The sequence below is a fragment of the Pleurodeles waltl genome, chromosome 2_2, assembly GCF_031143425.1.
Source record: "Pleurodeles waltl isolate 20211129_DDA chromosome 2_2, aPleWal1.hap1.20221129, whole genome shotgun sequence".
NCBI lineage: Eukaryota > Metazoa > Chordata > Amphibia > Caudata > Salamandridae > Pleurodeles > Pleurodeles waltl.
Window position 1 is genome coordinate 1,120,733,790 of NC_090439.1, and position 27,321 is coordinate 1,120,761,110.

Sequence of the window (27,321 nt, forward strand, 5' to 3'; positions counted from 1 at the left end):
ATGCTCTCTTGCCAAGTTCAGACTATTTAAAACTGCAAAAAAATGCCACTATGCCCTGCACTCATGAATAAACTTGGCCGAAGGACAACAGGGCATTTTGCAGTGAATTTAAGAAAATACTGCTATTGTTAAATGCCTGTCTCGAAACCACTCCCCCAGACACGCCCCTACCAGACCCTCAAGACCCATCCCAATCAATTTGGTGAGTACCAGCACTTCTCTTTTTCCATTTAAAGAACTGCCATAGAGTATAACTTGTTTACTGTATTCTTCCACGAGTGCTTGCTTTCTGTAAACAGGCCTTTAAATCTTGTTCTTATCTTTTAACATTTGCTGTGCATTCAAAGCCAGAGGTCAAATAGCTGGCTGTGTCTTCCAGGGAGCTTAGGGCCATATGTATCATTATTAGAAATAGTAATTACCTAATTGCGATTCTCTGCGAATCGCAATTAGGTAATCGTTATTCCTAATGTATGAAACTGTATGAGTTTCATTTACCGTTTCCTAATGGGTCACAAGTCGACCTACCTCATGAATACTAATGGGTTAGGTCTCAATTTGCGACCCATTAGGAAACGCAAAATACACAGGTGTAGTGACTTGCTGGGGTCAGCAGACCAACATATCTGTGACTGCTTTTAAATAAAATAATCTTTTTTTTTTTTAAATGCAGCCCGTTTTCCTTAAAGGAAAATGGGATGCATTTAAAATAGAAAAATGAAAACATTTCTTTTCATTTTTTAAGAGTAGGCAGTGGTCCGTGGGATCCGCCCTGAACACGCTCCTTCCTAATACTGAATCGGTGTGTATTCGCAATTCCAAACTGCGATTCGGTAACATGTTACAGAATCGCGAATTGGAATTCATACATACCAAAATGTATCTTAGCGGCTGCAAATGGCCCGTTTCTGCAAATCTGGCCATTTGCAACCAGTAAAATGCATGATACATATGGTCCTTAGTGTTTACTTTTCTTTTTCTGACTTCAAAGTGAGGGGATTTATCTGACTATCTGGGGGTGTGAAAGGAAACGATTTTTTCTAGCACACAACAAAATGTAAATGTCTGTAAATGAACTGTAAAAATATTTCCGAATATATAAGAATTAGGAAAGCACAAATCAAATTTTTCGTAATTCTGAAGTGTGCTAGAAACAAATATTTTAATACAAACAAAGGAAATCAATACACCAAATGATGCCCTTACCAGACATTATCGATTGTGCGCTGTATAGTTTTATCAGTAAAACTGTATGTCTGTGCCTATGTAATGATTGTTTCAATTAAAAATGTGTGGTCTGTAATGGCAGTGCGCTACCACACCTTGCATACTCTACTCCACACTATGCCACTCTGCTCTTCAACACATTACTCCACTCAGTGCACCTCTGTGCCCCTCCACTCTATGCAACTCCATTCTCCACCACTCCATGACACTCTACTCCACTCCATTCTACGCCACTCCACTCTATGACAATCTGTGCCACTTCACTCTATGCCACCCTGTAACACTCCACTTAATAACACTGCACTCTACCCCACTCTGCTCTTTGTCACTCCACAATACTCCACTCTGACACCCCAGAACACTCCGCTCTATGACACTCTATATCATTCCAGTGAACTGCACTCCACACCACTTTATTCCACTTTACGCCACTCCACGTTACGCCACACCACTCTATGACACTATACTCCATTCCATGTTGTGCCACTCCACTCTAGTCTATGACATTTCACTCTACTTTATGGCACTTCACTCTATGCCACTCCACTCTATGACTCTATGACTCTATTCCACTTTACTACACTCTACACCAGTCCATTCAACTCTAAGACTCTTTGCGCCACTCTACCCCCTCTCCAATCTATGCCCCTCCACTCTGTACCCCTCCACACTAGGCCTTTCCACTCTTCGACCCTCCACTCTACTTCCTGCCACTCTGTGCCACTCTACACCCCTCAATTCTGTGTCCCTCTACTCCACGAACCTCTACTCCATGACACTCTATGCCTTTCCAGTCTGACACTTTACTCCCCTCCGCTCTATGACCCTCCACTCTATGCCACTCTACTCCACTGTACACTACTCTGACACTCCACACCACTCTACTCTACTACACTTTACTCCACTCTGACACTTTACTCCACTGTTACACCACTCCACTCTACCTCACTCCACTCTGCCTCCCCACTCGATCCCACTTCACTCTATGCCACTCCACCCTTCTGTCACCATACAATACTACACTCTGACATTCTACTCCACTCTAGACCACTCTATTCTACTCTACAACACTCTACTCCACTCTACGCCACTCCATGCCCCTCCACTCTACAAGACTCCACAGCATAACTTCCATGACACTCTGTGCCACTCCCCTCCATGCCACTGTACTCCACCCTCACATTTTACTCCACTCTAAGCAATGCCACTTCACTCTACTCTACACCTCTCCATTTTATGACACTCCCCTCTATCCCATACCACTGTATGCCACTCCACTCTGCAACACTACAACCTACGAACTCTGGCACTTCACAACACTGTGCCACTCTATGACATTCTATGCCGTGACACTCTACGCCGATCCACTCTAGGCTGCTCCACTCTACATCCTTCCACACTACAACACTCCACTCTGCGGCACTCCACTCTATGCCACCGTACTGTACTCCACTATATGCCACCCTTCTCCACTCGGTGCCACTCTACTCCACTCCATCACACTCTAGGACCCTCTACTCTACTCGATGGCACGCCACTCTGTGACACTCCACTTTATGACCACTCTACTTTATGACACCCCACTTTACAACACTCTATGCCACTCTACTCCACTCTATAAAACTCTACTAAACTCTAAACCACTCCACTCTGACACTCTACTCCTCTCTATAGCACTCTACAACACTCTACTCCACTCTACTCAAGTCCCTCTTTACCACTCCACTTTACTCCACTCTATGCCCTTCACTCCACTCCACTTCACTCTGCTTTGCAGCAGACTACCCCGTTCTACGCCACTCTACTCTAAACCACTGTATACCACGCCACTCTATGCCTCTCCACTCTACAAAACTCTACTCCACTCTTTGCCCCTCGATTCTACGCCTCTCTGCACCCACTTTACTCTACTCTACACAACAGCACTGTACTCCACTGTACACCACTCTATTCCACTCTACACCACTCCACTTCACTCTACTCCACTCTTCACTACTCTACTGCACTGTATGCCCCTCCACTCTACTCCATGAAACTCCACGAAGCTCCACTTCACTCTGACTCTCTACTCCACGACACTCCACTCTACGACACACCATGACACCCCTCTCCAATCTATGGCACTCCACAACCCCCCTCTCCACTCTACAGCTTTCACCAACACTCTGTGACGTTTCACTCTACAACACTTCACTCTACACCACTCCACTCTGACACTCCACTGCACTCCATGCCACTCTCCTCTACACCACTACCTTTTTGCTATACTAAACAGCAGCCACACTGGTGTACAACATAGCTAAAACACATTGGCAAAGCCAAAAGATCTTGTATAGGAGAGACCAATTGGTCTTGCCAATGCTTGTTAATTGCTGCTGGTGCTCAGACCAGGGAGGACCCGTCCCACCTAAATCCCTGCCATGTGGGATTATCTCCCTGTACCTGTCTTCTGTGTAGAGCAGTGTTCTTCAAACTGTTTCTGATGATCCCCTCTTGGGATCAAAAACGTTTGTTCGGCCCCCACAAATGGCAAAAGTGCTAATGTGTTTTTATACGAATGGTATGTAAAATACCAGATGTACTCAAGAATGGCTCGTGCACCTTTGAGCATCTCTTCGCTTTGGGGCTTAATTGATGTACTAGACTGTTCGTGTGCTCAGTCCTGTCCACATTCTTAAGCAGGGATTTCAGGTTGCTCTTCAAAGTCAGAATATTGTTTTACTGTACTGTTCTGCTACACCATTTATAGGTCCCAATGGGTCTCCTAAGTTACACTGGGAGAGTTCACCAGATTTAACTCAATTCCAGATATGCAGGGCAGGCAACACCTAGACGCCCTTGACAACCACCCCCGCCTTTCTGGTGTAGCTGAACACCAGTTCATCAGAGACTTTTTTGTGGTGTTTTAAGATCTATAAAAATGTGTAATTGAAGGCTTAATTGTAATGTGCCGACAGATGCCACCAGTGGTTATAATGGGTCCCATAAACTTACAGAGTATGAATAACAATATTTGTGCCAGAAAGAGGGACATCCTTCCATGGTCACCTAAATGCACAATGGACTTTTTATGAGGGTCAAGAAAACAAATGCTGCCAGTGGTCAATTGTGTCCCTTGGGTGACCACCTCCGATCTAGTCATTACACACACTGTTTGCAGTCCTGGACTTTCGAATGATCGCCTAATGAATGCCTTCTAGATAATGAACACCATCTGAGAGCATCTATTAAATCCATATTCTCAGTTTCAACCCTCGCAACTGAGGAGAAAGATACCTTCAAGTTCTGGGACCGTCCCTTTAGAACTTTTTTCCCTCTCCATGTTCGCTCGGAACCTGAGCTCTTTAAATTTAGCATGCTACTCAAGCCCTATATGGATGGGTGTGAGTGTGTGAAGCTCAGATTAAAAAGTATTTTCCTACAAATTCATATCTCTTTGTTATGACCTTGAAATACTCTTGACCTATTTTCTAAGCACACAATGTGCATAAAAGAGATCTTGTTTTAGAAGATAGGAACCATAACTAATCCACTCTTTCTGCTCTACTCACAATGTATTCCCCTCAAGGAATCATTTATGTTTATACGTATGCACCTTTCTCTTCTATATCACAATTTCCTAGGATGTATAAATATTGTTATCTGTCCATTCAGTATAAGGGTTCTGGGCTCTCTTGGTTTAAACTAAGAATGCTAAAGAACAGTTACGATACCAAGTTGAAGGGGGTGACAGGTGCTCTGCGAGTTGGGGGTGGTTGGGAGTTCAGAGGCCATTGAGTAGAGTGATAGGGAGGGGAGATACTGTTTTAAGGGATTGGTTAAGTGTTCCTACAGCAGGTAAATCACAGATCGCTAATGAGTGCAGGAGGGGCTTGATCTGCACACCCAATGATGCTACCACAACACGCAACACTAGACACTCAGGCACACCCCAAGCACCCTTAGGGTGATGTCCTGGAATGTGCATGGCCTTGGCCACAAATTAAAAAGGTGCATAATTATGCAGTACATAAAACAGCACAATCCGGACGTAGTGCTACTGCGGGAGACCCACTTGTTGGGAAACACCTGCAAAGCGCTAACTTGTAGCAGTTACACATTGGCAGCCCGTGCAGGCTACATCTCCGACCCGAGGGGAGTGGGCATCCTGGTTAAAAACACAGCATCATTCACGCCCCTTATACAACGCGGGATGTACAGGGTACACATGTGGATGACATCATATTCTGCTCAATATACATTCCGCCACGCCACCATCAACTCACCTTCGCTACGCTAAGTGCATTACTACTGCAGCTACCAGTGGGCACACTAATCATGGGGGCGCTTACATTGCTGTCATGTCTGAAGATAGGCCTGACCAGAGATGACGTCCACACTAGCAACATTCACGGAAGCCCTGGACCTCGTCGATACATGGCATCTCCACCACCTGGTGGGGCGACAATACACGTTCCTATGGGGGAACCCAACAGTGCCCCCCACATAGACCACATCTCCATACATCACACTCATGTGGCCAGAGCGGGTATGGTGAAACACTTGTCCCTTCGCATCTCTGACCACTCACCAATATGGCTAGAGCTAGGAAGGGACTCCAAAATAACCGTGGGCCCAAAACCAGTCAACCCATGGTACCTGAAAGATAACAAGACCATGACTGACCTCAGACAAACGACAGATACCTATTTCATAGGCAATATTGGCTCAGTGAAGTCGGCCATTAGTGCCTGAGAGGCATACGAAACTGTATTACGGGGCCAGGCTTACTCTATGATTGCAGGGAAAAGGAAGTAGGCAAGGGCAAACATGGATGCTTAGAGGGCGAAATTGCTGAACTAGAGCAAAACTTACACGGGAGGGAGGATGAGGCAACTACATACCCTCATACTAAAGGAAAAAGAATATAGGGACTTAGCGGATGATGCAGTGCGTATGGGCCACATCATGACATAAAGGAGATTATTAGATGTTGGCAGTGCTTAATTTGAGCCGGTGGTTGCTGGTGGGGTGCACCAGCACTTATTTTTGGGGGCTGGCACTTATTTGTCTGCATCAGGCAATTACTGCTAGCAAAAGACATATATGGGCAAGACAGAGGAAGAGAAAGACTGAAAAGCTTCACAAAGGGAGAAAGGAGAGAGCTGCAATAGTGAGCTGAAGGGGCAGGGAGTGGCTGTAAATTGATTAAAACGGCTTGAAATGGCTTTAGGATTATGCTGCCTCAGTATTCTGTGCTCGCACATTTATTTGCAGCAACTGCATGTTTCAGAGGAGAGCTTTGGGCACCGGCACATTTTTATTTAAAAATTAAGCACTGCATGTCGGGAATAAAGTTGGCAAACTCCTGGCATGGTTAGAAAAGAGAGACCAGGCTTGAAACTGGATGCTTCAGCTCACGACTGACCGTGGGAAGATTAGAACCAGGGCAGGGGATGTAGCGGAGGAATTTGCAACCGATTATTCAGCATTCTACAAGGCCAGCGGCACCTCCTAACTCTATGAGATCCATGATATAAAAAAATAAAAAAACACTGTCGGAGGAACACAGATGTTGGACAGCGACTTCACACCCAGCAAGATGGTACAGGCAAAATGCTTCCTAACTTCCAAAAATGTGATAGGACCAAATGCCATTCCCATTGAGCTCTATAAGGGCCAGCTAGTAAAGTGGCATCTCATCTACCTAATATATATACCCAGGCCAGAGCAGAGGGAAGACTCCCTCTGGACCAGTGCCAGGCCACAACTGTAGTAATTCACAAAGATAAAAAAAGAACTGGAGCTATCTGGGTTGGACAGACATATTTCTCTCCTAAACACTGAGATTGAAGTCCTTACTCAACTATTATCCATTAGGCTTAGACAGGTTATAACGACCCTGATCTACAGTGGATCAATCTGGATTTATGTCCAATAGAAGCACCAGACTGAATGTCAGACGGCACTTTGGCGTGGTGACTGTCACAAGAGACAATAGAATATCCACAATGGTCCTGTCTATGGACACCTCTATGGCCTTCGACACCCTGGAGTGGGACTATAGGCGTGCAGTTCTGGCACGCTTTGGCTTTGGCCCTGTCTTCCTGATCTGGATCCATCTCCTAATCCCTGGAATCGGAGGCCTGAGTTAGGGTGAACAGCAGGACATCACGCACTGTTGAACTCCATCAGAGGACGAGACGGGGTGCTAGCTGTCGCCACTAATTTTGGCTCTGGCCTTGGAGCTACTAGCAGCATGGATTTGTAAGGATTAATTAGTTCAGGGGATCACCTGGGGGGAAAATGGGAGGAATTCATATCCCTATATGCAGACGACATCCTACTCTACGCAGCAGACCCACTATTGACTATTCCTAGACGAATGCAGATCCTCCATATCTTGGGCACCTTTTCTGGATACACGATCAATTGGCAAAAATAATTTATGCACTTAGTCACATGGCCCAAACCAATGCTGCAGGGAGAGATACCTATGCCTATTGTGAACGAGGGGTTTAAATACCTAGGTATCTATGTAACACAAGACCCACACTTGTTTTACAACAAAAACCTGATCCCCATACTAAAATGCTTTGAGGCAGACATACAACATTGGAGAGCTCTGCCGCGGTCTCTTCTGGAACAAGCGGCGATGTTCAAAATGATGAGACTGCTGCGACTGATATACGCACTGCAGAACACTCCTATTTGGTGCCCAAGGACTTCTTTCTCAAAATAGAGGCCGCTCTTCGGCTTCTACTCTGGGGTACCAGCTAACCCTACACTGCCCTCCAGAAACTGACCAGAGGCATGTACAATGGGGGTATCGGGCTATCCGACATACAAAAACAATACTGGGCCTCACAAATTAACAGCTGTCCATGATTGGGCTTTTGTGCCATGGGTCGATCCGGCTATACAAATTGACAACCTCGCGTGGGGTAGAGAGGGCTACGAAGGAGCAATCTATAAGTCCAAAGTAGCTCAAACGCTTCCAGTACACACCAGAATAGAAGTCCAAATATGGAGGGAGGCCACGGCTTTCTGGGCTCAAAGAACTGACTAACTGAAATGACCCCTCTGTGGTCGAGCGACCTCCTATCAAAGGTTGGCAGACTGCAGGGATCCGGAAAATGGACACTGATTGGTATCACCAAACTGGGTGACATATGGAAGGGAGACCGTGAAGGTGCTCCCGCCCCAACCACCGCTTTTTCTGGCGTGTCACTAGGTACGGTGACTGATCGCTTCCTCTCCACTCAATCCACGGAGCTCCTGGAAAAAGAAGTGAAGGAAAACAGATGTCAGAAGGGCAGGGATACAAAAACAACAACAGTGACAAAGGACTTTTGCTTGCAGGAACGGAGTCCCAGAATTGACTCCCCAACGAACAAATTCCATTGGATGCACCCAAGAGATCAACCAGGAGGGTGGAACACGGAAGTAAAAAGGCGAGAGAAAATAGAGCGTGGGGAGGCAAAGGAGCAGAGAGCACATGAAGGAGAAAAGGAACAAAGAGAACGTGGATATATCAAGAAGCATGAACAACAAAGAGGTGTGTCGGATACAGGCTGTGTAACCCCTTGGGCTTCAAACCAGACGCAGTGCAACCCGATGGAGGAAGCCGACCGGGAATATGACAATCGGAGAGAGGAGCAGGAGGACGAGACCTGGACGGAAGAGTGGTGGTGTCCATCGCCGCCTATGTGCTGACCCCGCCACAACACAGGGAGAGCTGTGGCCCTTGTGGTGAGTGAACCGGGGCCGGCAGTGAACATTGTGGGGAGGATTTATTTTGTGGTTTACTTTCAGTTTTTCTTATTTCTGTTCGGGCGTGAGTTTTCTTTTCCTTTGTTTTCCGCGTCTTTATTTTTTTCTCTGGCTTGCGTCTGAGACCACTTCTTTCTTTCTTCTCTACACCACGCAGATCGGGGAGAGGGGAGTGTTCTGCTGAAGACATGCGGCATCTACTCCAGTCACCATGGTGTTCTCGTGCATGACTACTATACCATTCCCCAGTGTCTGAGAGCTTATCCCCCGCCCCTCACGGGCAAAATCATAACACTGTTCCCCAGATGAGTGACACCACATGGTTGTATCAGTGGTGGTGCATACTATAAAAGATAACAACTTACCGCAGTGTCTCTTCTTTCCCCAAGGATGATGGCGGGAGTTCTGCAAGAATTCTAAGAGAAGGAAAGAGAACAAGATAAAACCGTCACTCCCTGGTCATAGTTGAGCCACTTACACAGGACGCTCCCTGAGGAAGAAAAAACAAGAGAAGCAGTGTTATTGTTGCAGTGAACGCATATGTTCTTGTTATAAACGCCAAGATTCAACCACGACCTAAGCCTTCTTTCCGACCCACCCTTCAACACAGACACACCTTTGAAGATGACGGAATTGACAGACCAGTACCAACTAGCGCATACGTAACACTACACATATCTCCAACTTGCTCTTGCCTCACATATACCAAAAAGTATGACGATCGAGGAAAACTCCTCACTAGAAGACCATATCTTATCAGAACGACTGTGCAATAAAACCATCTCCCTGATATATAAAAAGTTGGTAAACTTACCCCCGACACCCTGCGGGCCCTCAAAGTTAAATAGGAGTCAGAGGTTGGGGAATTTGAAAAGGGCGAATGGGAGGAGGCCCTGGGAGTGCCCAGAGAAATCACCATCAAAACCAGTTTTAGACTAGTTCAACTTCACCTATTGCACCACTCCAACTACTCCGTACTGCTCTACATACCATGGGCAGATGCCCGACAGCGGGCTGCTTGAGGGAGTGTGGGGGGCAACAGACCTTCTTACATGTGGTCTGGGGCTGCCTATATACACAACCTTACTGGTCGTCTACTAGGGACACAATGAAAAACGTGATGGATACTCAATATCGGACACACCCAAGTGTTGCATATTAAATGTTTGGGGAGAATACTCGCCACCTAGATACAGTAAACTTTGGTTATACCCCTTTGGCCTTGGAGTCGCTAGGTGAAATACAGCACGGAAATTGGGGCAGTTGAACCACTGACTTTACAAGGATGGCAACAAGACATGGATTGGTGTTTGCTTGCTGAAAAAAAACCAATCTAAGTAGAGGGTGTCCCAGGAAATGAAAAACGATTTGGTCCTCCTGGAGAGCCCACAGAGGAAAAGGAGATGGAAGGGTTGATTCAAACACTGCAAGTGAATAGAATGTTGACTTGTAAAATGATGCCACTGCTTGTGTTGGTGCTAGGCAGCCCACTGTGCGCCAGCACAGGGGAAAGGACGGAAATATGCCGTTATTGCCTTAAATACAGTGCATTTTTTCCCCTTTTCAAGTGATGCAGCACAGCAAGGTGACTTGCTCCACCACTTTTTCAGAAATAGGCATATTAGTAAGATGTTTGCGTCATGCTTGCACCACGCAACTTGGTACATGTGTGACGCAAACTTCTAAATCAGATCATTAAAGCAACGCAAATCCACTTTATGTGGCTTTGAATGGCTTAAAAAATCTAGAGTAATGCAATGAAGCGCATAAGGGAAGCATCCCATGGGCGTTGCATGGGTGTTTCCACTCAACTCCCATGGTTTTTGATGTATTTCTAGATATAGCAAACCTGGTAACCCTGGGAATGAGCCAAAAAGATACTCCTCCCCAGGAGAGGCATAACGAGGAGAAATATCTTTATTTCTCCTCATTACTTCCTCTTTCTTTCTTCCTAGAAAGAGGAATGTGCCCCTTAGGACTGTTTTTCTACAGGAAGGTGCCCCTTCCTGCAAAAAAACAATCCTGCATGCAATGCAGGCACCCTTGCACCACAGCGCAGGGGGAAAGGACATGTGTAGTAAAGCACCCTTTTTGGCATAGTTAGCCCCCACTTTTTGCCTGGTTTCTGATGTGGCTTCGACTGTTAGTGCACTGGGTCCCCTCTAACCAGGTCCCAAGTTCAGGTCTCTTTCCACAAAACTGCACAGTTGTTTTGCACAATCGGCAAACTCTTTAGCTACCATTGTAAGTCCCTCATAAATGGTACTCCTGGTACATAGGGCCTAGGGTACTAAGGAAGGTCCCTGAGGGCTGCAGCACCAGTTGTGCCACCCCCAGGCACCTCTCACCAAAACCACCCAGTGCTGCCATGGCAGACCGCTTGTGTTGGGGCAGGCTAAATAGAAAACACGACCTGACACATCCCTGTGTGCCAGGTCTCCTAACACTGCATGTGCCAAGAGTACGTCATCCCTAAGGCAGGGTGCATTATGGGGCACATGTGAGGGCATGCATGAATGAGCAGATATGCCCCTGCTATCTCTCTGTCGATTCTGAGACATAGAAAGTGAACAGGGAAGCCATTTTAAATGCATGTGCTGGACACTGGTCATTACAAGTTCCCCAGCTACATGACGGCTTTTCTGAATCCTGGGATGTTTGGTATCAAACATCTCAGAATAATAAACCCTCACTGATCCCAATGATGGACTTCTTAATAAATGCTCATAGAGGGCACCTTAGAGGTGCCCCCTGAAAACCTACCAATTACTAGTGTGTTGACTGACTGGTCCTGGCCAGTTCAGCCACCACAGGTGCGTTTCTGCCCCCTCCCCCAAGGTGAGAGCCAGCACTTTCGAGGGCCTGAGAGCAAAGCCTCGCACTGGACGGAGGTGTTATCACCCCACCCAGGCAGGATGGACATTCCAGTGCAGGAAGTTTCAAAGGCCTTGCTGCCTTTGTTATGTGACCCAGGCCTCTCCAAATGTCGGAGGTGAACCCCCCTGTCCTGACCCCACTTTTGGCGGCAGCACAAGCGGAAAAACTAGGCAGATTAGGCGGTGTGCCCACTTCATGCAAGTCCCACCTCTAAGGTGGATGAGCTGAAGTGGACACCACTTCTCAAATTACTCCATCTTGCTTGGAAGGAATTAGGCCCCTAGGGTTAGGGTTATGCCCACTTGCCAGCGGAAGTGGTCATAAAAAGTTTGTACTGTCCCTAAAGGTGGTCAGCTCATTGGCTACCACAAGGCACTCCCTGTAATGCCCCTAAATTGAGAAATTGGGTGACACCCTTGAACAGATCCTCACGGCCTAAGAAGATACAGACAAAGAAGAGTTGCACCCGCAGAAGAGGAAAAGAAGTAGCGGCTGACCTCGTTGCACTGCCTGCTGACCTCAAAGGACTCTGCCCAAGAAGTTGACTTGTCCTGCATTCCATAAAGGCACAAGTCTCCCATGACCAGCGGACCTGCTCTGCAACAAAAACTTCAAGGAAAGAACTCTGCAGCTGCTGGAATCTCGGGAACCTGACACCTGAAGTGACGACTGCGCCCGACGTCCATGACCCGCGGTGAAGCCAGCTAACGGTGCCAACGCGGTTCCCCAGCTTTCCAGAGACCATGTCCAATTTGGTTTCACCCATCTTGGACTCCCACACGACACCTGCACCCTCTGCAGCCAGGCACCCTCTCCCACAGCCTGGTGGTGAGTGAAAACCCAACACCTCCAGCAACCACTGCACTCGTCGCCCCTGCCTCGATCTGAGGTGGGTCACTGGTACCTACGACGTCCCCCAGGTCCTAAGAGCTTGAGTCCACCCTGAGGCCGCCCCTGCCAGACTCCCTCATGACACTTGCAACATGCAGGACCCCCTGACCACGAGTGCTCCTGGACAAGAAAACCTGACGCCTAAAGACACCACTTCATCCGTCACCCCTGGGCACAGGAGAAGAGGAACAAAGGAGCACCTACGTCCTCGGGCACCCCAAGTCTACTACCTGCCTGCTTGTTGTCCCTGACTGGCTTCCCAGTCAGAGCCTGCAGCCTGTCTGTCACAAGGTCCAACTCCCACCGAGAACCATTGGGCACCCGACGCCTTACTTCACCTCTGCACCCGGCCGCCACAGTGCTGCCCGGTGTGACTTTCTGGTGTGGTTTTGATCAGTGCCCAGTACTTACTTTTGCTCTCAGAGCTCAACTGCATAAGTCTCTGTTAACCCTGTGTTTGCTGAACATTGTTTGCCTACATTGAGAGAACTCTGAGAGTTGCACTGTGTTGGTTTCTGAAACTGCAAAGTATTTATGATTAAAAGTCTACTTACCTGATTATGAAGTTCTTGGGTTTGAAACATGTATAAAAGAATTGTTATTTTTCTAAATTGGTCTTGGATTTATTCTTTGAGTGTGTGTCTCATGTTTTGCCTTTGTGAGTACAGCAAATGCTTAGCACTACCCTCTGATAAGCCTAACTGCTTGCACACACTACCACACAATAGAGCATTAGTCCTAGCTACTTTTGCCTCTGCAATACCAATTGGGGATCCACTGGACTCTCTACACAGTGTACTTCATTTTAGTGCACTATGTAGAGAGCCAGCTTCCTACAATAGGAATGTGCCGTATTGGATAAATACGGCACATTCCTGCCCTGTCCCTGTGACGGAGGGCAGGGCAGCACAGCAAGGTGACTTGCTGCGTTGCACTGTACCACTTTGCATAAATATGGCCCATAGTGTGGTTGATGCACGCCGTCCGCCTTTGGAGGCCGCACACATTAATGTATACAGAATGTGATGTACAGCATCGGCAATACCATTTACACCGCTGAGCGTGGGAGGATTCATGATTGGCTCACCAAATAAAACTCATGGGCTTATTTACAAGCGGTTTGCAGCGCTGGTGCGTCACTTTTTGTGATGCACCAGCGGCGCAGGCTCATATCTACAAGGCCATGCAAAGCCACTTTGCGTGGCTTTTCATAGCCTTTTATATATAGAGTAAGGCAACGCAGCACAAGTCGCAGCGTTGCCTTACTTTGTGTCAAAGAGGCGTTCCATCGGTGTTGTAGTGAGTGTTCCCACACAGCACCCATGGATTTTGATGCATTCCCAGATTTACAAGATTTTGTAAACTTGGGAATGCGTCAAAAGCCTACGCCATCCCAGGGGTGGCATAAGGGTGGCGCAGCAGGGGAAAATATATTTGTTTCTCCCTGGTTTTTCCTCTTGCAGCACACATAGAAAGAGGAAAATGCCTCTCGTGATTGTTTTTGTGCAGAAAGGTGACCCTTCCTGCACAAAAACAATCATCCCTGTAACGCAGGCACCCTTGCACCATGATGCAAAAGGGCCTGTGTTGGCGCATGGTAGCAATTTGTGCGCCAACACTGTGGAAAAGGGCAGGAATGCGCAGTATCTTGTAGTTACTGTGCATTCCTGCCCTTTTGTTTTTACGCAATGCACCGCAGCAAGAAGGCTGCGGTGCTGCTCTGCGCCAAAACGTTGTAAATTAGTCCCTCAGTCTCCCTAAAAGGTTATGATATGCCTTGACTTAGAGCTTAGGCACCCTGCTCCTGAATTTAAACCTCACCGATGAGGCTCATAGAGGCCAAACCATGCATGGGCTTATTTATTGATCTTCGGTGAAGACTGCGCGTGCACATTTTCCCCCTTCTGTCCATTGCCCTCTCTGCAAGATGGTTGCATGAGCACTGCTGGCCTTGGAGACTTAGTAGAGTGCTCCAGAGTTGCTTCTGATAGTTAAGTTACCTTTATTGTGTTTTTTGTGTCAAGGCACTAGAAGAATGAAATGGATTAAACAATGTTCAGCTGGGGTATGGTCCTAGCTGCTTCAAGGTGCACAGGTGAGTTTTGGCACCTCACACTCACTGTTACTTTTCTCTTGTCTTCAAACAGAGGCGGTGCCGGAGGTGCACACCACAGCCTGTCCTGGGAACCAGATCCGTCAGACAAGTGACCGGAGCTGTGGCTGCCCCCCAGGGCTGCTGCTGGAGGGGGAGGTCTGCAGCTGCCCGCCAGGCTTCCAGCTTCACCAGGACACCCTAGAGTGCACAGGTGAGCTGCGCAGATCACTTTACACAGAATATCAACGTGTTCAGTTTCAAGATTGATTCTGTGGCTGCTACTAAACCCTTTTTTTTATTTTTACCCATCGCTTGAATTGATCTTGGTTACCTCTTTCATTTTATTTCCTGGCTTGGTGTGTGACTGCTCTTGGCCTGCTAGCTGCCTGGTTTCTGATGTGGCTTTGACGGTTAGTGCACTGGGTCCCTGTTAACCAGGTCCCAAGTTCAGGTCTCTTTCCCCAAAACAGCACAGTTGTTTTGCACAATTGGCAAACTCTTTAGCTACCACTGTAAGTCCCTCATAAATAGTACTTCTGGTACATAGTGCCTAGGGTACTAAGGAAGGACCCTGAGGGCTGCAGCACCTGTTGGGCCACCCCCAGGCACCTCTCACCAAAACCACCCAGTGCTGCCATGGCAGACTGTGTTGGTGCAGGCTAAATTGAAAACACAACCTGACACATCCCTGTGTGCCTAACACTGCATGTGCCAAGAGTAAGTCATCCCTAAGGCAGGGTGCATTATGGGGCACAAGTGAGGGCATGCATGAGCAGATATGCCCCTGCTATCTCTCTGTCGATTCTGAGACTTAGAAAGTGAACAGGGAAGCCATTTTAAATGCATGTGCTAGACACAGGTCATTACAAGTTCCCCAGCTACATGATGGCTTTTCTGAATCCTGGGATGTTTGTTATCAAACATCTCAGAATAATAAACCCTCACTGATCCCCGTGATGGATTTCTTAATAAATGCGCACAGAGGGCATCTTAGAGGTGTCCCCTGAAAACCTACCAACTACTATTGTGTTGGCTGACTGGTCCTGACGAGTTCAGCCACCACAGATGCGTTTCTGCCCCATCAAGGTGAGAGCCCCCACTTTCGAGGCGTAAGACAAAAGCCTGCACTGGGCGGAGATGTTATCACCTCACCCAGGCAGGATGGACATTCCAGGGCGGGAAGCTTCTAAGGCCTTGCTGCCTTTGTAATGTGACCCACGCCTCTCCAAAAGTCGGAGGTGACCAGCTACCCCCCCGTCCTGATCCCACTTTTGGCGGCAGCACAAGCGGAAAAATTAGGCAGATTAGGCGGTGTGCCCAGTTCATGCCATTCCCACCTCTAAGGTGGATGAGCTGAAGTGGACACCACTTCTCAAATTCCTCCATCTTGCTTGGAAAGAATTAGGCCACTAGGGTTAGGGTTATGCCCACTTCCCAGCAGAAGTGGTTATAAAAAGGGTGTAGTGTCCCTAAAGGTGGTCAGCTCATTGGCTACCACATGGCACTCCCTGTAACGCCCCTAAATTGAGTATTTAGGTGGCACCCTTGAACAGATCCTCACGGCCTAAGAAGACACAGAAAAGAAGAGTTGCACCCGCGGAAGAGGAAAAGAAGAAGTGGCTGACCACGCTGGACTGCCTGCTGACCTCAAAGGACTCTGCGCAAGAAGCTGACTTGTCCTGCCTTCCATAAAGACTCAAGTCTCCCATGACCAGTGGACCTGCTCGGCAACAAAATCTTCAATGAAAGAACTCTGCAGCTGCTGGAATCCCAGGAACCCGACAACTGAAGTGACCACTGCGCCCAACGTCCTTGACTCGAGGTGAAGCCAGCCAACGGTGCCAACGCGGTTCCCCAGCTATCCAGAGACCAGGTCCAATGTGGTGTCACCCTTCTTGGACTCACACAAGACACCTGCAGCCTCTGCAGGCAGGCACCCTCTCCCACAGCCTGGAGGTGAGAGAATACCAGACACCTCCAGCAACCACTGCACCTGTTGCCCCTGACCCGATCCGAGGTGGGTCACTGGTACCTACGAAGTCCCCCAGGTCCTAAGAGCTCGAGTCTACCCTGAGTCCACCCCTGATGGACTCCCTGATGACACTTGCAACACGCAGGACCCCCTGACCGCGAGGGCTCCTGGATGAGAAAACCTGACACCTAAAGACACCCCTGCATCCGTCGCCCATGCACACAGGAGAAGAGGACTAAAGGTGCACCTACGTTCCTGAGCACCCCAAGTCTACTACCTGCCTGCTTGTTGTCCCTGACTGGCTTCCCAGCCAGAGCCTGCAGCCTGTCTGTCACAAGGTCCAACTCCCATCGAGAACCATTGGGCACCCGACGCCTTACTGCACCTCTGCACCCGGCGACCGGCCGCCACAATGCTGCCCGGTGTGACTTTCTGGTGTGGTTTTGATCAGTGCCCAGTACTTACTTTTGCTCCCTGAGCTCAACCTCATAATTCGCTGTTAACCCTGTGTTTTCTGAACCTTGTTTGCCTCCATAGGATAACATTGAGAGAACTCTAAAAATTGCACTGTGTTGGGTTCTGAAACTGCAAAGTATTTATGATTAAAAGTCTACTTACCTGATTATGAAGTTCTTGGGTTTGAAACATGTATAAAAGAATTGTTATTTTTCTAAATTGGTCTTGGATTTATTCTTTGAGTGTGTTTCTCATGTTTTGCCTTTGTGAGTACAACAAATGCTTAGCACTACCCTCTGATAAGCCTAACTGCTTGCACACACTACCACACAATAGAGCATTAGTCCTAGCTACTTTTGCCTCTGCAATACCAATTGGGGATCTACTGGACTCTCTGCACAGTGTACTTCATTTTAGTGCACTATGTAGAGAGCCAGCTTCCTACAACAGGAATGTGCCGTATTGGATAAATACGGCACATTCCTGCCCTTTCCCTGTGACGGAGGGCTGGGCAGCACAGCAAGGTGACTTGCTTCGTTGCACTGTACCACTTTGCATAAATATGGCCCATAGTGTGGTTGATGCGCACCGTCCGCCTTCAGGGACCGCACACATTTATGTATACAGAAGGTGATGCACAGCATGGGCAATGCCATTTACACCGCTGAGCGTGGGAGGATTCATGATTGGATCGCCAAAATAAAACTCAGAGGCTTATTTACAAGCGGCTTGCGCCGCCGGTGCGTCACATTTTGTGATGCACCAGCGGTGCAGGCTGCAGGCCCATATCTACAAGTTCACGCAAAGCCACTTTGCGTGGCTTTTCATAGCCTTTTATATATGGAGTAAGGCAACGCAGCACAAGTCGCAACGTTGCCTTATTTGTGTCAAAGAGGCGTTCCATCGATGTTGCAGTGAGTGTTCTCACACAACAGCCATGGATTTTGACGCATTCCCAGATTTACAAGATTGTGTAAACTTGGGAATGCGTCAAAAGCCTACGCCACCCCAGGGGTGGTGTAAGGGTGGCACAGCAGGGGGAAATATCTTTATTTCTCCCTGGTTTTTGCTCTTGCAGCACACATAGAAAGAGGAAAATGCCTCTCGAGTGTTTTTGTGCAGAAAGGTGACCCTTCCTGCACAAAAACAATCATCCCTGTAACGCAGGCACCTTTGCACCATGATGCCAGGGTGCCTGTGTTGGCGCATGGTAGCAATTTGTGCGCCAGCACTGTGGAAAAGGACAGGAATGCACCGTATCTTATAGTTACGGTGCATTCCTGCCCTTTTGTTTTGATGCAGGGCACCGCAGCAAGAAGGTTGCGGTGCTGCTCCGCGCCAACATGTTGTAAAGGAGGCCCTCAGTCTCCCTAAATGGTTATGATATGCCTTGACTTGGAGCTTAGGCACCCTGCCCCTGAATTTAAACCTCACCGATGAGGCTCAATGAGGCCAAACCATGCTTGGGCCTATTTATTGATCTTCTGTGAAGACTGTGCGTGCACATTTTCCCCCTTCTGTCCATTGCCCTCTCTGCAAGATGGTTGCATGAGCATTGCTGGCCTTGGAGACTTAGTAGAGTGTTCCAGAGTTGCTTCTGATAGTTAAGATGTGTTTTCTTCTATCCCCCGCAGTAAAGGTTTCCCTTTATTGTGTTTTTTTGTGTCAGGGCACTAGAAGAATTAAGTGGATTAAACAATGTTCAGCTGGGGTATGGTCCTAGCTGCTTCAAGGTGCCAAGGTGAGTTTTGGCACCTCACACTCACTGTTACTTTTCTCTTGTCTTCAAACAGAGGCGGTGCCGGAGGTGCACACCACAGCCTGTCCTGGGAACCAGATCCGTCAGACAAGTGACCGGAGCTGTGGCTGCCCCCCAGGGATGCTGCTGGAGGGGGAGGTCTGCAGCTGCCCGCCAGGCTTCCAGCTTCACCAGGACACCCTAGAGTGCACAGGTGAGCTGCGCAGATCACTATACAAAGAATATTAATGTGTTCAGTTTCAAGATTGATTCTGTGACTGCTACTAAACCTTTTTTTTTTTACCATAGCTTGAATTGATCTTGGTTACCTCTTTCATTCTATTTCCTGGCTTGGTGTGTGACTGCTCTTGGCCTGCTAGCTCACTTTTTTGTAGGCCTGACTGCACGTCTTTCCTGTAATCTGAATACTCAGGACGTGACTGCTCTTGGGCACCTCTTGCACTTTGTTTCATGACTTAGGCCCTCATTATGAACACTGCGGTAAACACCGCTGTGTTCATGCTGGCGGTCTTTCTATAGACCGCCAGCCCCCCTGGAACCCCACCGGCCGTATAATATACATTCTGCTGGGCCGGCTGTTTCCGCCCGGCGGCCCAGCAGAATGCCTGGCCGGGACATTGCCGGCGGCTCCACATGGAGCCGCCATCAATGCCTCTGTGCGGCGGTTGCAGCTGCACCCGTCACGCAGATCACTGCCCGTAAATCGGGCAGTGCCCTGCGCAATGGGGCACTGCACAGGGGCCCCTGCACTGCCCATGCCAAGTGCAGTGCCCATGCCAAGGGCTGAACCGCCGGTGTTCGTAATGACCCCCTAAGTATGTTTATTCTTTTGGTCTCCTCTTTCATTTGTTTCTTGTCTCCATGTAAATACACTTAGTCACCTCTTGTGTTTCTGCTCTTTGTGTCATCTTTCCCTTTGTTGGGTGGATCTGTGCCTGCTCTGTCGCTTCTTTCTGTTGGTTTGCAGGCTGGGTGTGACCTCTAACTCTTTCTGTGTTAGCTGGTGTGACTGCTGCTGGTCATTTATTTCAATTTGTTTGTTGGTTGTTGGTGCTTCTACTCTTAAGCTCTTCTTTCCTTTTTGTCTTGATGAATATGTGACCTCTCAAGGTCAACATGTTATGTCTGTTTCTTGGCTGAGTGTGTGACTGCTCCAGTTGCTTTTGCCTCACTATCTGCTACTGTGTTGCAGATGTGGATGAGTGTGCCCTGGTCCCGCACCCCTGTGGACCACACTCCAACTGCTCCAACACCCCGGGCTCCTACCAGTGCCGGTGCCAGCGTGGTTTCCTCCAGAGACTAGACACCTGTGAAGGTGAGAGCCCGTCCTTATCACCTTGAGAAGATCTTATGTCTCTTTATGTCATGAAGGCTAATGCTGCTTAAAGTCAGGACCTAGCTGTAGACTATGGAGTCAACTTGATACAGTTGCATTGTACGCATAGGGTGTGTGGTGCATCACCCTCTATGATTGTTAGTGGCTGTGCCAGTTCATAGTAAACAAGTGGAGTCAATTTCCAGGTTTTCTTTGCCCCTAGAATTAATGTGGCCACTAAAAGGAAAGCCTTGGCTGCACGGAGACACGCGTCTGGTCTTAATGACTTCTCTGCCTAGATCTCACATCTGTCTGAAGGACCTATTGTTTCCAATTCTTCAAACTATACCTAGATTGGGAGGTGGTCCACTTAGAGGAGTATTTCCCTTTGACCTTATGCTATTGGCTGTTTTGGTCTTTGACTCTGACTTCGAGGTAGTGCTACCAATGGAATTCAGGAGGGACAATGTCACATCTGAAAAGTCCACTCAGTCATGACACCGTTTGTCACAATCGGTTTTCGATCTCCCATGTGCATTCTATACAGAAAACAATTCTGTTTTGCTGCTTTTTCCCCAGTATTGGCAAGTCCAGTAGACGTGCCTAACAGAATATGTGTAAGCAATGCATGTGCAAAAACATTTATGCATACCTGTATTTTCGTGCGTTACGTCATTAAAGTTAGGCCTACTGTCTTTGCCGGAGCCTCTGTTTTTTGGCTTTCTAATGCATATTAATCTGTAACGGTAGCCTTTACCATTTATCTCTTGTATGAATAATGCTTAATAATAACCAAGAACATTTTTGGAAAAAGGGCACTTTGAATTAGAGCAAAATAAATATGTTTTCAAGCTCTATCCAACCAGGATCTTTGCAGTGTTATTTTTCCTATAGCGACAGAAGGTGCCACTATGGCACCTCGCCAATAGCAGAGTATAGGTGCCTTTACCACTGAAGATCATACACTTCCACATGCACAATGCGAGTCCATAGCAGGGTTTCTTTAATCCTGCAATTATTTTACACGTTTCAGCCTCTTAAATTCAGGTAAGTGGTCTGCAGTGTTTTCCTGCATTACATCCAATCATATGGATGTGGCATTTTCTTTACACTATACAGACGTTGCTTCTGTAAACTGACTGATTACATTCAAATACACACTATTGTGTATTTAACTCATAATTGTGTCATATTATCAGTATTTGTTAAGAACCTTCTGTTATTATAATGGCATTTAGGGGTTGTCTTCATCTGGGCGTCTTTTTCGTTTGATTGTGGCATTTTCATTGATTGATCGTATATTTGTTTTTTTTGTTTTTGTTTGCTGGTGGAATTTGTTTAGAACACAATGTAGTAATAGTTTGTGTTCTTTAATGTGAAATTAAATTAGTTTGATCATAAACTTGCAAGTGCTCCTTTCGTATGACACCTTGAAGTGTGGTAATACCACAATATTTTCTGGGCTGATGACCTCTTACTAAAAGCAGGTAGAATATATGCCTGGAGAGACACAGAATTTGGTGTTTATATAAGGAAATCAGTGTGATAACACAGAATTCCACATGTAAATCCCCATTCCGTAAGTGTGTTACTGGGTATCAACCCAGTATTATTGACATCCCTGTTAATGGTAATACTGGGTGTGATAGTATCGCCCGGAATACTGGGCAGGCCATGGTGAGGTCCTATGTTGTGTGCTTTGTGTACTGATGGATGTGCCTAAGGTCATTGAGCTGGGTGGTTCTTTATCATTGTTTGGACTATGCAGTTTTTCTAGACAGCGCTGCAAGCCATGAAGATAGCCATTGTTGCAATGCTGGGTGCTCCAGGGCTGTTTAAGGCCTTCTCTCAAAGGGGTTAATTTGGGATTCTTTTTTCAATAACTGTGTTTTTGAGGACTGAATTAAAAGGCGCATCTAGAAACAGAATGTATTTTGGGGAGATGTCATATGGTTCATGTCTCAAGATATCCTGGAGTTGAAGTGCTTGAATATTTGTTGCTCAAGCTCCATCAGAATCATTCTCTGTAGCCGTCCATGCATCTGTGAGTTACACCACATCTGTAAAGCCTTTAAGTGTTGGTCAAAATAGGAGTGCAGCAAACTTCTGTTTGAAATAAGTCTATGTCCATTGTCCCATGTTCAGATGTCGATGAATGTGAACTGTCCCGGATCACGGGTCTGCAGGCATGCCTTCTGCACGCCACCTGCAAGAACACGCCTGGTTCCTTCACCTGCTCCTGCGACGCAGGCTTCGTACTGGCGCTGGATGGGAAGACCTGTGTGGGTGAGTGACAGCAAAAGAGTAAGGTGCCCATTAACTGTTACACATTGCTGACCATAGAAGTGTCTTTTCTCAATCACAACTTGTTTCCTTTTGAAATAGAACGCAATTTTCCTCCCGACGGTGTGCATCAGTGCACCCCATCTTACACCATGGATGCCAATTCACTATAATTCCATAGGGAGCGTAAACAACATCACACTCTTTGACCCTCCCTCATGACATCACAGGGTTGTTTCCTTAGCCCACTCTTTATCCTGCTATGAGCCTTGTAGGCATCTCAGAAAGCTTTTGCGGGGCCTGGGTCAAAAAAGTCAAGCAGGGCATATATATATATATATATATATATATATATATATATATATATACATACATATATACACATTACCTAGTGGCGATCGCCATTAGGTAGTTATAGTTAGGACCTAATTTCTATATAAAAAGCATTTTTTTACTTGCCCATATCTTTGGCACTGGTTGGCAAATCATCACGAAATGTCCCCCAAAAATTTGACACTCACTTCAGCTGCTGTCTGGTCATTTTCGGGGTCATCCGTCAAGCGGGGGCTGAGGAAGGAGGGGTCCCAAAATGCTTTTTCCCCATGCATTTTTCCGTAGGGATTTTGAACAGCGATAGCGCCCAAAGCACTGGACAGAATTACACCTAATTTGGCAGAAAGGTAGCTCTTGGCCCAGAAAACAACCGTTTTGTTATTTGGTGCAAACCTTTTCAGAAGTTTTTCAGTAATTAAGGAAAATCCAATTTTGTATATATAGGGACGCGAAGGACTTCAACAAGGAAGTGTTGGCAGCCATTTTGGGACTCCGCTGCACTCGAGTTTCAGAAAAAAAGTATAACAAAACCAAAAACAAAAGGAGCCAGGGTAGAGTCACCCTGACCCCTTAGGCCCGGACCCCACAGAGCTACAAAAAATTTTGGGGGAAATTTTCACCACGATTCACACCAGTGAAAATATTAAAAAAACAAGGGTGGACTCCTGTGCTTGTTTAACTGTAGCCCCCGGGTGGGCCAAGTACCGGGGGCATTCATATTTTAATGTGGGGGTGCCTGAGACTGCGCCGGGGGACCGCCACCTCCCCGGGCAAAGAAAATTATCTGTGGGTGGCCACCCTGCAGCCCCGGGGACCGCCACCTCCCGAGGGGTATTATCAAAATTTAATGTGGGGGCGCACCCCGCAGCCCCAGGGACTACCACCTCTCCGGACTCTGCACTGCTAATTACCCCAGATATTATAGCAATTATGAGATTTCTTATAACCTCATTGATAGTATCACTGTAACATCTGTTGAAAAATTATTCATTAAAAAACTGTGCATGGCAGGGGTGGGATTTATAGTTACCTCAGGGCACGAGTGTAAGGAAATGCCTCCTTGGCATTATTACCCCCTGACTTTATGCCTTTGCTGATGCTAAGTTTTGATTTGAAAGTGTGCTGAGGCCTGCTAACCAGGCCCCAGCACCAGTGTTCTTTCCCTAACCTGTACTTTTGTTTCCACAATTGGCACACCCTGGCATCCAGGTAAGTCCCTTGTAACTGGTACCCCTGGTACCAAGGGCCCTGATGCCAGGGAAGGTCTCTAAGGGCTGCAGCATATCTTATGCCACCCTGGGGACCCCTCACTCAGCACAGACACACTGCTTGCCAGCTTGTGTGTGCTAGTGGGGATAAAAAGACTAAGTCGACATGGCACTCCCCTCAGGGTGCCATGCCAACCTCACACTGCCTATGAAGTATAGATAAGTCACCCCTCTAGCAGGCCTTACAGCCCTAAGGCAGGGTGCACTATACCATAGGTGAGGGCATAAGTGCATGAGCACTATGCCCCTACAGTGTCTAAGCAAAACCTTAGACATTGTAAGTGCAGGGTAGCCATAAGAGTATATGGTCTGGGAGTCTGTCATGCACGAACTCCACAGCACCATAATGGCTACACTGAAAACTGTGAAGTTTGCTATCAAACTTCTCAGCACAATAAATGCACACTGATGCCAGTGTACATTGTATTGTATCATACACCCCAGAGGGCACCTTAGAGGTGCCCCCTGAAACCTTAACCAACTACCCGTGTAGGCTGACTGGTTTTAGCAGCCTGCCACACTCCAGACATGTTGCTGGCCACATGGGGAGAGTGCCTTTGTCACTCTGTGGCTACTAACAAAGCCTGTACTGGGTGGAGGTGCTTCACATCTCCCCCTGCAGGAACTGTAGCACCTGGCCGTGAGCCTCAAAGGCTCACCCCCTTTGTTACAGCACCCCAGGGCACTCCAGCTAGTGTAGTTGCCCGCCCCCTCCGGCCACGGCCCCACTTTTGGCAGCAAGGCCGGAGGAAATAATGAGAACAACAAGGAGGAGTCACTGGCCAGTCAGGACAGCCCCTAAGGTGTCCTGAGCTGAGGTGACTCTAACTTTTAGAAATCCTCCATCTTGCAGATGGAGGATTCCCCCAATAGGATTAGGGATGTGCCCCCCTCCCCTCAGGGAGGAGGCACAAAGAGGGTGTACCCACCCTCAGGGCTAGTAGCCATTGGCTACTAACCCCCAGACCTAAACACGCCCTTAAATTTAGTATTTAAGGGCTCCCCAGAACCTAGGAAACTAGATTCCTGCAACCTAAGAAGAAGAGGACTGCTAAGCTGAAAAACCTTTGCTGAGAAGACGGAGACACCAACTGCTTTGGCCCCAGCTCTACCGGCCTGTCTCCCCCCCTTCTAAAGACACTGGTCCAGCGACGCTTTCCCCAGGGACCAGCGACCTCTGAATCCTCAGAGGACTGCCCTGCTTTAGAAGGACCAAGAACTCCCGAGGACAGCGGCCCTGTTCACCAAAGACTGCAACTTTGAAACAAAGAAGCAACTTTGAAACAACTTGCGTTTCCCGCCGGAAGCGTGAGACTTGACACTCTGCACCCGACGCCCCCGGCTCGACTTGTGGAGAACAAACACTTCAGGGAGGACTCCCCGGCGACTGCGAGACCGTGAGTAGCCAGAGTTGCCCCCCCTGAGCCCCCACAGCGACGCCTGCAGAGGGAATCCCGAGGCTCCCCCTGACCATGACTGCCTGCTCCTCAGATCCCGACGCCTGGTAAAGACTCTGCACCCGCAGCCCCCAGGACCTGAAGGATCCGAACTCCAGTGCAGGAGTGACCCCCAGGAGGCCCTCTCCCTTTCCCAGGTGGTGGCTACCCCGAGGACCCCCCCCCCCCTTGCCTGCCTGCATCGCTGAAGAGACCCCTTGGTCTCCCATTGAAACCTATTGAAAACCCGACGCGTGTTTGCACACTGCACCCAGTCGCCCCCGCGCTGCTGAGGGTGTACTTTCTGTGCTGACTTGTGTCCCCCCCGTGCCCTACAAAACCCCCCTGGTCTGCCCTCCGAATACACGGGTACTTACCTGCTGGCAGACCGGAACCGGGGCACCCCCTTCTCTATTGAAGCCTATGCGTTTTGGGCACCACTTTGACCTCTGCACCTGACCGGCCCTGAGCTGCTGGTGTGGTAACTTTGGGGTTGCTCTGAACCCCCAACAGTGGGCTACCTTGGACCCAAACTTGAACCCCGTAGGTGGTTTACTTACCTGCAAAAACTAACAAACACTTACCTCCCCCAGGAACTGTTGAAAATTGCACTGTCTAGTTTTAAAATAGCTATATGTGATTTATGTGAAAACTGGATAGGCTATTTTGCTAATTCAAAGTTCCTAAAGTACCTACCTGCAATACCTTTCATTTGAAGTATTACATGTAAATCTTGAACCTGTGGTTCTTAAAATAAACTAAGAAAATATATTTTTCTATACAAAAACCTATTGGCCTGGAATTGTCTCTGAGTGTGTGTTCCTCATTATTGCTTGTGTATGTACAACAAATGCTTAACACTACTCCTTTGATAAGCCTACTGCTCGACCACACTACCACAAAATAGAGCATTAGTATTATCTCTTTTTGCCACTATCTTACCTCTAAGGGGAACCCTTGGACTCTGTGCATACTATTCCTCACTTTGAAATAGTGCATACAGAGCCAACTTCCTACATTGGTGGATCAGCGGTGGGGTACAAGACCTTACATTTGCTGAACTACTCAGCCAATACCTGATCACACGACTAAATTCCAAAAATTGTCATTAGAAACTGATTTTTGCAATTTGAGCTATTTTTCTAAAAAATTTTAAGTCCATGTTAGCATTTCTTTTAGAGTTTAAAAGTTTTGTGAAAGTTTGAATTAAGTTCTAGTGATAGTTTTAGATTCTTAAAAAGTATTCCAACTTTTAGAAACATAGGCCCTCATTCTGACTTTGGCGGGCGGCGGTCGCCGCCCCCCAAAATCAGGACGCCGAAAGACCGCGGCGGCCATTCTGGCTTTCCCGCTGGGCGGGCGGGCGCCCGCTAAAGGAGCGCCCGCCGGCCCAGCGAGAAAGGCCCTGTAACAATGAAGCCGGCTCCGAATGGAGCCGGCGGAGTTGCAGGGGTGCGACGGGTGCAGTTGCACCCGTCGAGATTTTCACTGTCTGCAATGCAGACAGTGAAAATCTTTATGGGGCCCTGTTAGGGGGCCCCTGCACTGCCCATGCCAGTGGCATGGGCAGTGCAGGGGCCCCCAGGGGCCCCACGACACCCGTTCCCGCCATCCTGTTCCTGGCGGTAAAAACCGCCAGAAACAGGGTGGCGGGAAG

The 27,321-nt window shown here is 47.8% G+C and overlaps 1 protein-coding gene across 1 annotated transcript in view; it reads left to right on the forward strand.

The window, feature by feature from the left end:
* Positions 1–27,321, forward strand: part of LOC138282912 (latent-transforming growth factor beta-binding protein 4-like) — a 269,263-nt gene that overhangs the window by 18,811 nt on the left and 223,131 nt on the right. Inside the window, exons 3-6 of the mRNA XM_069220935.1 lie at positions 14,895–15,053; positions 19,064–19,222; positions 20,222–20,344; positions 22,490–22,630. Of these exons, the coding sequence (XP_069077036.1) occupies positions 14,895–15,053; positions 19,064–19,222; positions 20,222–20,344; positions 22,490–22,630 (582 nt within the window). The remainder of the gene's footprint in view (positions 1–14,894; positions 15,054–19,063; positions 19,223–20,221; positions 20,345–22,489; positions 22,631–27,321) is intronic.